At 52.1% G+C, this 14,417-nt stretch overlaps 1 protein-coding gene across 2 annotated transcripts; it reads left to right on the top strand.

The window, feature by feature from the left end:
• The first annotated feature begins 1,361 nt into the window (after positions 1 to 1,361).
• On the top strand, positions 1,362 to 12,286 carry ANKS3 (ankyrin repeat and sterile alpha motif domain containing 3). Of its 2 annotated transcripts, none has more exons than XM_008938865.1 (15): positions 1,362 to 1,531; positions 1,850 to 2,048; positions 2,235 to 2,356; positions 3,062 to 3,143; positions 3,779 to 3,914; positions 4,224 to 4,382; positions 5,412 to 5,537; positions 6,392 to 6,507; positions 7,354 to 7,521; positions 8,030 to 8,154; positions 8,295 to 8,436; positions 9,481 to 9,653; positions 10,916 to 11,001; positions 11,684 to 11,767; positions 12,204 to 12,286. In XM_008938865.1, the coding sequence occupies exons 1-15, from the start codon at positions 1,362 to 1,364 to the stop codon at positions 12,284 to 12,286; spliced, it is 1,971 nt and encodes a 656-aa protein (XP_008937113.1). The 2 variants fall into 2 exon arrangements, with proteins under 2 accessions (XP_008937113.1, XP_008937112.1); XM_008938864.1 differs by having other exon boundaries at positions 10,916 to 11,031.
• Positions 12,287 to 14,417: the final 2,131 nt, after the last annotated feature.

Below are 14,417 nucleotides of genomic sequence, written 5' to 3'. Positions count from 1 at the left end.
ATGAAATCTCAGAGCTTTAAAAAGAGAAACAGCCAAGATGTAGGCAGCTAGAGCCCAGTGCAGGTGGTAGGAATGAGGCTGGGGGTTTTGAACCTTCTGGAGTCAAGTTTAACCTCCCTAAAGCTGCCAACGTGATAATCTGTGGTAGGGAGAAACATTCCCACTCTTCCAGTTGATGATCCACTTTAATTCACTTCCATCTCCTTGAACTTTCATTGTGGATTGTCTCACTGGTGTGCTGCCCTGAGTCTTTTTGGCTCTGGGTTGCCATTGTAATACAAATTGCTGCTCTTAGATTAAAATAGGTGCTTTTGCTGGTAAGAAAAGAGTCATTTATTACCAGCACATGCTTATTAGGTAGAATGGATGGTGGTTTTGTGGTAATAACAGGCTGAAGGAGTGGGAGAAAGGATCCAGGTGGGAGGGAAGAGGTGGGGATTAGAGGAGTTTGCTTCTGTTCTAAGACAAGGATCTGGTGCTTGCAAAACAAAGACTCCCAGTTTAGCAAAAAATAAGTATGGCTTTGAAATGTTACAACTGAGGCAATCTAAAGAACAACTGCTGCTGAAAAGTGTGTTCCTGCTCTCCTGTCCTTCACCAGTCCCTTGGTGCCTTGCCTGACCCTGGAGTGAGTTGTTCTGAAGGATTAAAGTGGCAAGAAATGGTTAAGGGGGTGAAGAAAAGAATCCTTGAGGTTGGCTTAGCTGCCCAGTGCCTGGAGGGGTGAAACAATCTGCTTACAGCCTGGTGACAGAGTGAAGGGTGTGCTCTGCTCAGGTGACAAACCACCTCTGGGAGTGGCAGACAGTTGTTCTTAATCACCACGTCTTAATTTCCTCAAGGCCATCCTGTCATGTGAGGCAGATGGAGAAAGACCAGGAGCATCCAGCAGGTGAATTCTTCATTCTCTGTGAGTTCTAAAACATGCAGCCAAGGATCACATCCTTGCCCTGGGCACTTCCATCATCTTCTCTTGAGGAGGTAGCCAAAGCTGCCTTAGGCATGCTGGGATTAGAAGGCAGGAAATAAAGCCAAGGCTTCTGAAGCTTTATAATGAGATTTGAAAGATGGTATTTTAGCATCATTGGCTTTTTAGTTTTCCACTCTGTTCAGATCCTAGAGCCTGCTGCAGCAAGGAGGAACCACCAGCAAAAACTCCTCAGCCAGTCCTGTTGCACCAGGCCAAGGAGGCGATCGAAGCAGAGGTAGGAATTTGAGACCCCTTTCCTCTGAGATGCCCTCACCTTCCAAGCTCATGGCACCTGGGAGCTGTAGCACCAAGGGGGGATGCCATGATCTATAGAAATGGAAATCAGCAGCTAAAACTCCTGCTTTGCTTTGGCTGCTCGACCTAGGGGGAGATGTCGGAGCTGAGCGACGAGGCCAGTGAGTCGGAGCTGCTGAGCTGCAGCCTTTCCATGTGGCACGGGGCTGGTCAGATGCTCTGTCGGGAGGAGCTGGACGTTCCCCTGGACCTGCACACAGCCTCCTCTGTTGGCCAGTATGAAGTGGTGCAGGAGTGCATTCGGCGGTAAGGAGGGGCTGGGAGGGCCGGGGGTGGTGGCTACTGCTTGCCAGTTGTGGATTTGCACTGGCTGCTCTACAGATTGGCACGTTGCTGGAAGTCCCAAAGGGTCTTTGGGCCCAAAGTTTCAAGGGGAAGTCTACTCATGAAAAAAAAAATCTCCTTAGTGATTTGGTGGCAGTTGTGCTAGAGCTGGTAGGAATTCCCATGCAGGCTTCAGTGCTATTGTTTTCAGCCTGCTTCCAATATAATTATGGTAGGAAGAGGCTGAAGGATCTACAACTCCAAGCCAGTAATTCAGCTGAATTCTCTTCTGTTATTTAGTGGAGATCTGGATTTAAACAAGAGGAACTGTGGTGGCTGGACTCCACTGATGTACGCCTCCTACATCGGCCACGACACCATTGTGCACTTGCTGCTGGAGGCAGGAGTGAACGTGAACATCCCCACGCCAGAAGGGCAGACTCCACTCATGCTGGCCTCCAGCTGTGGCAATGAAAGTGTGGCTTACTTTCTTCTGCAGGTGGGTGTCCATCATAAAGAGGTGAAGCCTCACGACCTGGTTTCAGCATGCAGGGCAGGATCCTCCTCCACCCAAGCGTGCTGTTTGTGTTTGGTTGCAAGTTCAGCTTCCTGACTGGGATTTAAGCTCTCTCGGTGAGCCCAGCAGGAGGGGAAGCAGTAAAGCACCTTCTCTGTTCTCTTGAAGCAAGGTGCAGAGCTGGAGATGAAGGATATTCATGGCTGGACTGCCTTATTTCACTGCACCAGCGCCGGACATCAGCAGATGGTCAAGTTCTTACTGGACAATGGGGCCAATGCCAACTGCAAGTAAGGAGGAATCTGTCATTTCCTTTCTCAAAAGATCTCATTTCAGAGAGGAGAGCAGCAGTTGAGGTATGAACACATTCAAACACAGAGAGGGAGAAGACTCCTGCTTTGCCTTTCCTCCTGTGCTGGCTCTGTTAGTGAGGCCAGGTGACCTGCAAACAGTGAAGTCTGCCTGTGTTGTCAGTGTTTATTTACCTGAGATCAAGAAAAATCAGATTTACTGCTTGCTTAATTGTGAACTCAGCTCTGGAAACAGACAGATGCCATGCCTTCTGAACTCCAGTGTGCTTCACAAGTCTTTCTATTGAATTTCCTGTGCACTTGGAGTTGGTTTGGCTGTTCTGAAGTGCACAGTGCATTCCTGTGCCTTGGGAACTGCCTCTACATTGATGTCTATTGAATTGCCTGAGGTCAACGAGAGGTTCTTGCTTTGTTAGCTCCTGCAAAACTGATTTTGCCACTGAAAGGCAGATCCACGACTGGAAGTGTAATCTGTTGCTGTGCAGCTGGTGGAGTAATGTTTACTAAATCTCCACTGGGAGTCTTACTGAGATAGACCAGAGTGCAGTAGAACAGCCAATATGTGCTAGAGTTTGTGTTCAGCTGAGGGCAGAGGCTGGAGATGCCCTGTCAGAGTCTGGCAAAGCCCATGGCACCTCTCAGCTTGGATTATTTTAGTGCTGTGTGTGTTTGTTCTCTCTCTAGGGAGCCAGTGTATGGATATACACCTCTGATGGAAGCAGCTGCTTCTGGCCATGAGATCATTGTTCAGTATCTTCTCGATCAGGTAAGTGTTAGAGCTGAAAATCTGTGTGGCTCCAGCCCTCAGATAAAGAACCACAAGACTGACATGAGACTTTTTATTACTACATTTGATCCTTGATGACAGTCACCTCTGAAGTCCCAGACTTCCAGGACTGCTCTCAAAGTACCTGCTTTCTTGAAGGCTGGGATTCTGATCCTTGCACAAGTAGGAGTGAGATCCAGACTTAACACTGAGTTATAAAGCAGCTGAAGCATTAATATCTACCTGATCTTTACAGACTTGTGTGCTCGAGCTAGAGAGCATCTTCTCCCTCCAAAAGCTTGTGAGCATGCATGCCTCCTCATCTTAATTTGTTCTTAATATATCTCATTGAACTCATCCAGCTCACTTCCAGAAGGAGGCAGCAATGCAAAACATTTTTCAAATAAAAGAAACTCATTCCCCATGGCAGCACACAAGAGCTGTGTACCTGGGCTCCTTGGTGTCTGGGGAGACTGGGTAACTGGAAAGGCAACAAGGTATTAGTGGAGCTTGAACTGTGTCAAAGGTGAATTTGTATTTCTGATGGAGGCACTAAGACAATCCTTTGGCTTCTTTGGTATTTTTTTTATAGAGTACCCTCTGGTCTATATGTTTTCAATGTATTTTTTCTGAAGGGAGTGAAGGCAGATGTCAGAGATAACACTGGAGCCACAGCACGGGCACTGGCCATGAAGTATGGACACACCAAGATTGTGGGGCTGATAGATCTGCATGCAGCCCCAGTGCCCAAGGTCTTCTGCAGGGGGCCAGGTAACAGAGGTTTTTGCCTTGTTCATTTTAAATAGAAGCTGAAGAGAAGCACTTGATGTTTGGAATGTGTGTTTCTGTGGGGGGTGGGTAGTACTAGCTGGTCTATCCTGGTAATTCCAGCACTTCTCAGGATGGCAGAGGTGTGCATCCAACAATTTTGTCTCCTGGCCTTTTTCTGAGCTGGCTGAACTGTTGCACCCTCCCTCTGAACATTTAATTTTTTTTTTTCTGCTGCATTTGTAGGACCAGTAGCAAATAAAGTAGCTGAAAGAATTACTCTGCTGCTAACAGTCTGTGTTTGAACTACAGGGAAATACGAAGAGCTGAGTTCCTCAGATGAATCATCTTCTGCTCCCCAGAGGCAGAGACCAGCTCGTAGGACCAAGGGTCCCAGCATCCACGATGGGCCCCAGGCTTTGGCTAAGATAACAGCAGTTGGAATTGGGGGAAAGAAGCAGTCTCGCTGTGGTGAGCAGAGTTAGAAGCCAAACTGAGAGAATCCTTTGAGGTTTCAGGTGCATTGCAGCTGTTTCTGTGCCAACATTTATCCTTCTTTGCTGGGGATTTGTGTGGTCTGTACAGAAGTGAACACCATAATGCAAGGCTGTCCAATCTCTGGTTTAAAAAGTTCTCCTTGCAGGGAACAAACACTTCTCTTACCACACTTACTGTTCCCCTGGCTCCTGAGGAGAGTCCAGCTTCCTTTTTTGAGGTAGGCTTAAAAGTTTGAGAACCCTCCTCAAGCTGATGGCAGAGTGGTCATCACACAGGCCAGGAGATCATTGATCAAAGTGAACCTGCTGCTCCCAGACCTGTCAGTTTTGTCATCCCTGCTGCTTGAAATGAGGTTACAAAACCTTTGCAATAGGCCAAGAGAAAGATGATCCCAGTTCAGACATCAACCCCTGGAATCACTGGTATGAGTGTTTTTTCTTGTGTGTCAGCCAGAGATATTTCAGCTGACTCCCTTGTCTAGAAGCACCAATATGGACTTCAGAGCATGTTCAAAGTTCACTTTAGTCTCTTAATGAAGAGACATCTTGTCCCACAGGCATCAGAGTGATACTGTCAGCTTCTGAAAGGCTGGTGGGATGCTACCTACCAGTGTCTTAACACTGCTGCAGAGGGGCTGGTTTGGCAGGGTGTGCTTGGCTGGGGATGCTGTGTAGCTGGCACCTTGCTCTCCTTTTAAGGAGATGTTTTTACCCCTTTTAATTTGGGTATGGAGAGGAGAGGTTGAAAGCTGCTGTTTAAGGTGCATGAGGCTGTTTCCTCAGACTTTTTTTTTCATCTAGGTGAAGTACAGCTGATGTGTTGGAGTGAGGGAGGCTGGAGATGGATCCATCTCCCAGTTCTCTGCTCTTGAGAATGAAATCTAGTTGAGAAGACACTCCCTCTTTTTGCTTATTTTCAAACCCCCAAGTGGCTGCTTTTCCTGCTGGAGCCTCCCTGGTAACTTGCATCCTAATCTTTGTTCTCTCTCCCTCTTGCACACAGAGCAGGTCCCTCCTCAAGGCTATGTGACCTTCAATGATGATGGCAGTGGTGAGGCAGGGGACATCCGCAACCGGGATGTCACCTCTCCAATTAATGAGCAGGATGTGGAGAGCAGCAGCAGCAGAGGTGGGTCCCTGCCTCAGAAAACAGCCTGCCTTGCAGTGCACAGCTGGATGTGTGACCAGCCCCTTGCCTTCTGTGTTCCCTTCCCACTAAGGGGCTGAGGGTTGGGGTGTCTCTCATGAGGGAGCTGGGAGGGTTGAGTCTAAGGCTCAGTGTTTTCCTGCTGGAGCCTCCCTAATCCAGAGGGAGGGTGTTAAAAAGGTGGAGTGAGGCTTTTGTCAGTAGTGTCCAGTGACAGGACAAGAGGCAACGGGCACAAACTGAAAGAGAGAGGTGGCTCCCTCTGAACATAAGGAAATGGGTTTGGTTTTTTTACTGTGGGGGTGACTGCACACTGAACCTGCTGTGGGTGACCCTGCTAGAGCAGGGACCCTGCTGTGGGTGACCCTGCTTGAGCAGGGATTTGGACATAGATGACCTCCAGAGGTGCCTTCTGACCACAGCACTCTGTGAAGCAGCACAACAGAAGGACCTAGGGGCAGTTCCTAAATGAATAATGTGGCTGTGCATTTGCTCTGAGCTCAAGGAAAGGCCTTTCCTGAACCTTTCCTGGGGGTGCAGGCTTGGAAGTAATAACCCACCTTTCAATCCCATAACCAAGAACATCACAGAAACACACACACACACTCAGCCTTCCTGTTCTGTGTGGTAATAAACAGACTTGGAGAAGGGTTAGTGCCTGGGATCAGACATGGGATTTGTCTCAGATTCACCCTGAGTGCTGGATAGGAAGGCTGGATCTGGGTTTCTCCTTCCTTTAACCAGCAAAACCTGTTGGAATTGTAACTGTGTAGCAGAGACATCATGGAATGTAAGAAAGTTGAACCTCAACCTTGTTTTTCCATATTCCTTTCCAGAAGATAATGTTTTCTTCACCAACAACTTGGGAACTGTCAGGAGCAGCAGCAGTAGCAGTGAATGCCTGACCAAAGCCCTGGGGGTCAGCAGTGAAGGCTCCTTGGAAAGCAATGAGGTGGGCTTTTCAGTTTGCCTTTCTCTGCCTTCAGCTTGGGCAGTGCTGTCACCCCTTCCACAGCCTGCTGGGACTTGAGGCTGTAGTACCAGGCTGGGTGAGGAACAGTGGCATTACAGGGGCAAAAAAACCCACACAATTTCCATATTTGAAGATTATGGCTTGGCTTGTTTGAGCTCCAGCTTGTAGCCAACTCTCAGAGGACATTTGCTGTAGAACAGGTTGTTGGTGGCTAGTCTAATTAAGTTCTCTTCAGCTTCTGAGCTCTTTGGAGACTTCTAGCTAGTTGGTGGTCAAGAGAGGATGTGAGTTGCCAGACCTGAGTCATCCTTGAGCTTGGTGAGGTCACAGGCAGTGTAACAAGATGCAGAGAAACCACAGCAGCACTGCATTGACCTTTCTGAAGTACAGAACTGGGGAGGAGGTTGGAGGTCACTCCATGGCTCCACCATCCCTCTGAGGCTGATGTGCAGAAGGGTGATGGTGCTGAGCACGAGCAGAAGTCCTTTGTGTCTTGAGGAGCTTCTCCCAGGGAGAATCTCAGTGCAGTGGATTAGTTTGGGGGGATTCAGCATTGCTCTTTGCTCTGGCATGCTGCTCCCTAAGCTGGGATTGCAGAAGCCTGGTACAATTCCATGGGACCAAGCTGCCATCCTGGAGTGACTCCACTCAGCCCTCCCCCAGAAGGGATTTGTTGGTCTTGTGTTGCCTCTTTGTGGAGCAGTGCCTGGATCTAGAGCTTGGGACTTGCAGTCTGCACGTGTGAGCTGTAGTCATCCTGACATCTCTGTGTGATCATCCTTGACCTTTACACTTTTTGTGGGTGTTTTTTGTTTCCTTTTTCAGGATTCTGACCATGCCAACAGCCCCCCTAGTCGGAAACAAGCCAAGAGCTTTAAGAGCAAGAACCGCTACAGCAACAGCGACAGCCAGTGGACCCACTGCCTGGGCAAGGCTGGGGGCTCTGCTCAGCACCTCATCCTCCCTGAGCCCCCTGCCTACACAGGACCCCAGGTACCCACACACAGAGCTGCCTCTCAAGTCCTGCAGACTGTTGCTGCATCACGTGGGAGGTTTTTCTGTGGTGGCCAAAGCTGCTTTCTTGGGTAAAAGGGAAGTGGTCACCAAAACACCTTTGATCCCAAACCTTTGCCTAAACTTAAACACTTGTGAAACAGTAATTTCTTGAACAAAGAACTGCTTGCTTAGGTGTTGCTTTTGCTTGGAGGGGTATTCTAGCCCCTTTGAGAGCACACCCACAGGCCCAAACACGGCTGTGGTGTGGGCTGGGGTAGATGTTGGTGTGTCTCTCTCCTGCATTTGTTACAAGAGGCAGTGGGTGCAGCAGACAGGCCAGTCCAGGGGTGTGGTTCTGGAGAAGGGGCAGTTTTTTGGAGGTAGTCACAGTTGCTGCAAGAACCCAGGAAGAACCACACCAGCAACGTGAGGAAGCAGATGCTTCTGGTGAAGAGGAATGCTTTTGTTGGAGGGTATAAATAAGTTTGTTTTGGATGGGCTGCAGGACCTGGCAACGTTCCTCGAGCAGATTGGGTGCCTGAAGTACCTGCAGGTGTTTGAGGAACAAGACGTTGACCTCAGGATCTTCCTGACCCTGACAGAGAGCGACCTGAAGGAAATCGGCATCACGTGAGTGCCCGTAACACAACTCCCCCCTTTCCTCTTGCAAGCCACGACACAACCAGGTCAGGAAAGTCCAACTAGCGAGTGCTTTTCTATCTGGCTGTCTCCCACACGATTTAGCAGTGAGTTTGCCATTCTCTCACCAGTCTCTTTGGGCCAAAGAGGAAGATGACTTCAGCCATCGCCCGCTGGCACAGCAACGCGCGCCCGCCCAGCGACGCCCTGGAGCTGGCCTACGCCGACCGCCTGGAGGCTGAGATGCAGGAGCTGGCCATTCAGCTGCACAAGGTGAGGGCTCTGCCTTCAGCTGCTCCTTAGAGTGCCTTAGCACCTCACAAAATGGCATTAGCAGCTTGGGTTTGTTGTGGCTCTAACGAGGGAACTACTGGAGAGAGGCTAGCGGGAGGTACGGAGGTGCTGAGGGGCTGGAGCATCTCTGTGCCAGGCCAGGCTGAGAGCCCTGGGGCTGTGCAGCTGCAGAAGAGAAGCCTCAGAGGGGATCTGATCAGTGCTGAGCAAGAGCTAAAGGGCCCCGGGGGGCAAGAGGCTGGGGCCAGACTCTGGTCAGTGGGGCCCAGGGACAGGCCAAGGGGCAACGGGCACCAACTGGAACCCAGGAGGTGCCACCTGAGCAGGAGGAGAAACTTCTTTGGGGTGAGGGTGCAGAGCCTGGAGCAGCTGCCCAGAGAGGCTGTGGAGTCTCCTGCTCTGGAGAGATCCCAAACCCTCCTGGCTGTGACCCTGGGCACCCTGCTGTGGGTGAGCTGCTGGAGCAGGGGGGTTGGAGGAGATGATCTCCAGAGGTCCCTTTCAACCCCACCATGCTGGGGTTCTGTAGTGGCCTGGGATAAAGGAAAAGACACAACTTTCAGTGGACACACTTGGTGCCAGGCAGATCAGGTAACACCATAGGTGCTGCTTCCCCACTCCTCATCCTCTGCTTGTGTGGCTTTTGTTTCCCATCTGCCTGAGAACTCAAAGGGCCAGTGGGAGGAACTGAACACCTGCTCTTTTTTTTCACTAGTGTTGTTCTTATGGTGAAGTTGGGTGGCCATTGGCAAACAGACTTCTGTTGATTTGGGAAATTTGGTCTTTATAAATGGAGAGGAAGGGGGATTGCAACTGTGGGGCTGAGCTTGGTGTGGGAAGAAACTTTGTGCAGTACCTGAGCCTTGTCCAGCTTCTTTTCCCCCTGGGTTGGGTGCATTTTTTGCAGCACCCCTCTGCCTGCCTCAGCCATTAAAGCAGCAGGGACTCTGGGGGTGTGCCAGAGGAGGCAGGTGAGTGATGTGCACAACTCCCAGCCCAATCCCCCCTTCTGCTCTGCTGCAGAGGTGTGAAGAGGTGGAGGTGCTGAAGGGGCAGGTGTGCCAGGAGCAGAAGCTGCGTGCAGTGGCTGAGAGCTGTTTGATGGAGAGGGATGAGACCTGGAATGCCATCCAGAGCCAGCTCAGAGAGGCTCAGGCCATCACCAAGGATGCTGGAGTCCTGCTGGATCAGATCAAGTAAGTTATTCCCAGGAAATGGCAGCAAGGCTACTGAGAGATAGGGTTGGGGCCATACAGAGATCACAGGTCTTACTGGCAGTCTTAGAGGTGGTGTTTAGGGTAAGGCAGGAGAGCTCACCAGGCATCTGAACCTATTTTGGATCCTGCCTTTCTCTAGGGAAAGCTACAGGCATGGGAGCAGAGGTGAGGCCTTGGTCAGATGCACAAGCTCTAGATGTCCTGACTTCTCAGAGGTGCTTCAGCTAGAAGGAACCAAAGGGCTACATGAGACCTAGTGACCAGGCTATAACTTGGTGACTAGGTGAATGCAGGAAAGGGTTTCTAACTTGTAAGTCTCAAAGGATTTGGGATATCTTGGCCTGGCTAGTGAAGAACACTTTTCTTGCAACCCAGCAGGAAAACCTGCCCTGTTCTTTCACACCTTTGAGTTCTGCTTTCCCCTACCTCCTAATATACCTCTTGTTGCTTTTGTGGTGCTTTTTCCCTGCCCCAGCTAGACTCCTGTCAGGCCCTGTTCTGTCCACTGATAGAACAGACAAGGCCTTGAAGGTGCCATGAATCCTCCTGCTTACAGACCCTATTGTGGTGCTTTTTCCCTGCCCCAGCTGGACTCCTGTCAGGCCCTGTTCTGCCCACTGATAGAACAGACAAGACCTTGAAGGTGCCATGAATCCTCCAGCTTACAGACACCAGCCCTGCAGGGGGTGGTGCCCACTCACTGCCAACCCGGGCTGGGCTGGGCTTCCAGGACAGCAGAGCAACACTCCGTGCTGTGAGGGGCACAGCACTTGGGTTTTTCCCTCCCTCACTGAGGAGCTGAGGCTGCCATGCCCTGCTGGAGCTGATGGGAGGATGATGATGATGATGATGGCCAGAGAGCTTGGTGTGCCTCTCATGCTCTAGCCCAAGGCCCATCCTGGGGTCGCTTCCTTTGCCCGCTTCAGACCTTGCGTCAGGCTCGATTCTCCCGTGAACCAGGCACACCCCCTGGCTCAGCCTTCCTCCTGCTCCCCCTGCCCCCTCCTCTTCTCCCCCCACAGCTCCTCTGTGGACAGGGGCAGAGATTGCTGTGGAGTGGGGCTTTGCCTGGGGAACGTCTCCCTCTGCCTGGGAAGGAGCAAGGAGCAGTCTGTAACCCAGGGCGTTAGACACGCTCCCTCGGCACCCCACCTGGGCACTTGCAGGACAGAGGAGAGCACGGCCTGGCACCTTGTTCCAAGTGTCCCTGGGGCACTCCTGAGGGGCTTTTTGTTTGGCAGGTGCTGCCAGGCAGAGCTGGCCTCCAGGCTGGCCCCGGAGCAGGCGGGTGGCAGCGTGCTGGGCACCGAGGTGCAGCTGGGAGCCGGCGAGAGCAGGCGGCCTGGTGAGCCCCCAGGTGAGCAAGAGCTTGTCCACCTCCAGAAATGGGTGCCAGGGGGGTGGGTGGGCACCAGGAGAGCCCAGAACGAGCCACGTGCTGAAAGGATGAAGTTGGAATTGAGTTGGAAATGGAGCAGCCTTTAAATCTCATGGAAAAATCCTTGCTCGGGGAAGGCACTTAAAGCACTCGTGGTGTTTGGACTTGTTAAAGCTTCTCAGCCACTTTTGGTTTGTAGAAAATGGGGAGTTTTGGGGTCTGGCAGGTGTTTGTGGCTAAAAAAACCTGGGTGGGTTTGGCCCCACCAGCTCCTCATCGTGAGGAGTTAGCAAATGATCCTGCTGCCTTTCAGAGGTGGGCCCTTTGCTGCTTGTGTGTTAAGTGAGAGGAGTAGAGATCCTGCTGATTTCTGTCCATCCCACTTCATCTCTTTGAGATTTTTAGCAGATGACCCAGCCAGTATAAAAAACAAATGGATTCTAACATGGTAGGATTGCCAGGAAACCCCCTCCAGTTTGTCACAGGCAGTTCCAGCTCCCTTCCCACAGGACTCAGACCCCTGAGTGGAGCTGCTTTGGGTGTGGATGCTTCACAGCAGCACCAAACCCTCATCTCCCCTCTGCTGCTGGGCACGCAGGTTGACTGGGAGTGTGGCTCCTCTCTCTTGCAGTGCTGGAAGGATGGCCACCTTCCCTGAACTCCCTGAGCTTGCCTGAGCTGTCGGCTGTCCTGGAGGAGTGTGTGGGAGAAATGGGTGAGTTTGGGGAAGACTTTGGGCACATGAAGTTGACTTGGCAGTGGCAGTTTGGGGGGAACCTAATGACCCCCTCATCCAGGGGGGTCTCCAGGCTCTGAAGTGGGTGCTGGTGGTATTTTTGCACTTTCTCTCAGTGCAGATCTTGGGCTCTGCCTCACCCTCTGCTGACAGGTCTGGGCTGAGAAGGGGATGTGTGAACCCTGCACCTCCTGCTCTGTGGGCAGAGCTGCTCGTGGAGCAGTTCCCAAAGCCTGTGTCCTGGGCTTCTGGTGACAAGAACTTGTCCTGGTAGCAGCAGGCAGTCAGAGAGGGGACACACTCCTGGCTTTGGGGTGCTGGCAGCCGCAGGGGAGAAGGCAGCAGAGAGGCAGGATGACAGCAGCCTGTTCTCTGGCCTGGTGCTAACAGCTCTCTCCCTTTGGTTTGTCCTCAGGAAAAGCTCTGCAGACTGTGACTCAAAACCTCCAAAGGCTCCAAGCCCCGGGGCAGAGCAGGCAGGGCTGGTTAGAGCCATAACACAGCAGGAGGGTGAGTGGGGAGCTGGTGGCAGCCACGGGGGAGCTGTGGCGTGGGGAGGGGGACACAATTCCTCACAGCACACAACAGCCATCTGCTCCACGTTCTGCTCCAGCTCGTGTGCCTTCTGGGTGGTTTCCCTTGGGGGAAAATCCTTAGTCCTGTTGTCTGTGTCCCCTGGGAAGGGTGACTGTCCCTCTTTCCTGGTGGCTGCAGGAATACTGACGTCGGGTGACACTTCCACCCGGAAGCTGAGTGTGCCTGGGAGAGTGAGCGTGAGGAGGGAGCTGGCAGCACTGCAGCTCTGCTGAGGCTGCCCCAGCACCTGCTGGACCTCTGCAGGAAGGTCTCAGCCGTTGGAGAACGTGCCTGGGAGAAGGAGAGGCAGCAGAAGGCAACAACCCAGCTGCTCTTGGGGCCTGGCTGTCGGCTGGCTTCCCAGGATGACTGCAGCAGAAGGTTAAGAGGAGGAGCACCCAGCCCAGAGGTTTCGTCTGCCTTAAGCTTCTTCCTGCAGCCCTTGTCAGTCAGGGCTGTGTGGTGTGAGGAGGATGACACTGGCCTACAGCAATCATCATTTTCTGGTATCCTCTCTTCCCTAAGGTCTCTGACACTTGCTCTGGTTCCTTCTATGCCAGCTGGATTGGCACAAAAACCACATCTTGGCACAGACCCCCAGAAAAAATGTATCTGAGGCCGTGAGGAAGGTGGGTTTGTTGTGGGTGGGTGAGGAGAGGAGAGTATTTGGCTCAAGCTGCAGTGAGGCTTGTGCAGCCCTGCTCCCTAGCTGGGATGTCTGCTCCACTGCTATCCCAAAACCTCCCTCTCCAGCCAGCCCACCCTGGTTTGGTTCAGAGTCTCTCCCCCCTCAGGGGTTGGTTGTGAGGGTTCAGTCTGGAGGACTCGTTTTTTGTGGTCAGTGCTTTATGGCAGAGACTGTCTGGTTTGGCCATGCCAAGGTCCCAACACTGACAGCAGCTGCAAGGCAGATGTTCCTCTGGAAGGGCATGAGAGAGAACAAAGCTTGAGAGCCCCTTGTGCCTCTGGCAAGCTGCAGAGTGCCAGGGCAGGAAGAACAAGAACTGAGGGAGGGATCTGTCCCACGTGGGGGATGGGCAGGAGAAATCTCATCCCAGATGGAGCTGTGGTGCAAAGCTTTGGTCCTCAACCACTGCCTGCCTTTCCTTGCCAGGCTTTGGTGTTTGGAAATGGTTCTGCTGAGGCAGTCTTGTCAGTGTGGGTGTTCTCTGAGGGTGCAGGGAGAAGCTGCATCCCCAGACACTGCTCCAGCTCTTGGAGCTGGGTGAGCAGCCACAGGGGTGCTGGGGGCAGCTCTGGTGGTAAAAATGGGGAAACCCCCAACAAACAACAAAACCTGAAGTGTGAGTGATGGCCTTGAGTCTGGAAAAGTCTTTGGGAAGAGGAAAAAACCATCTAGCTCTGTCCTTGGAGCTAGTCACCCCTCCTGACTAGCTGCCCAAGACCACTTAGGCAGCCTTGAAAGCCAGTCTGTGGTAAAGGTGGCATCTGGTTTGCCTGTGCCACTGAACTGCTGTGTCTGTGCTCCCTGGGGGCAGCTGTGGGGCACCGTGGCAGGTCCTAGGGCCCCTGCTGCTCTGAACCTGCCCTGCTGCCACTCTCTGCTCCTGGTGAACTCTGAAACTTCATCTGACCCTCTATTTTATCTCTAGCAAGTGACACGGGGGTGTGCACGTGGGCACCTGGTGCCAGCTCTGCAGCAGGACAGGGCTGGGGGAGGTGTCCCCCTGAACAATCAGTTTGGGTGAGGTGAAGCCAATTCTACTAAGGCAGCATCCCTGAAAGCTTCCCAGAGGGTTGAGGTTGTGCTGGGAAGAGTATTCTCAGCTTTGTCCTTCCCTGGTGCTGGGGGAGGGAGGGTGGGCAGTGCCAGGGCAGTTGGCACCTCCCTCTCCCTAGCCTTAGAGTTGTGGAGGGGTTTGAGTTGGAAGGAACCTTAAAAATCATCCAGTTCCTTGGTGCTGTCTGAGGCTGAGCTAATTCAGGCTCGTTAGGGCTGTGTCCCTTGGAAGCACAGATTTAAACCAAATTTAAAGCAAAATGTCTGAGGAAAGGGGAAAAATTTTCATAAAAGCCAAAAAAACTCCAGAAG

This window comes from Merops nubicus, unplaced genomic scaffold, assembly GCF_000691845.1.
Source record: "Merops nubicus isolate BGI_N331 unplaced genomic scaffold, ASM69184v1 scaffold27724, whole genome shotgun sequence".
Lineage (NCBI taxonomy): Eukaryota > Metazoa > Chordata > Aves > Coraciiformes > Meropidae > Merops > Merops nubicus.
The sequence above is the reverse complement of the archived record's forward strand: the minus strand, read 5'-3'. Positions and strand labels throughout refer to the sequence as shown.

What these genes read in the sequence shown, in the direction of transcription:
- ANKS3 (XM_008938864.1), top strand. Translation starts at nt 1,362, where the DNA reads ATGTCGGAGCTGAGCGACGAGGCCAGTGAGTCGGAGCTGCTGAGCTGC. An exon ending in TGGCTTACTTTCTTCTGCAG is followed by an intron (nt 2,049 to 2,234) that starts GTGGGTGTCCAT and finishes GTTCTCTTGAAG; the next exon opens with CAAGGTGCAGAGCTGGAGAT. An exon ending in GCGGCCTGGTGAGCCCCCAG is followed by an intron (nt 11,032 to 11,683) that starts GTGAGCAAGAGC and finishes TCTCTCTTGCAG; the next exon opens with TGCTGGAAGGATGGCCACCT.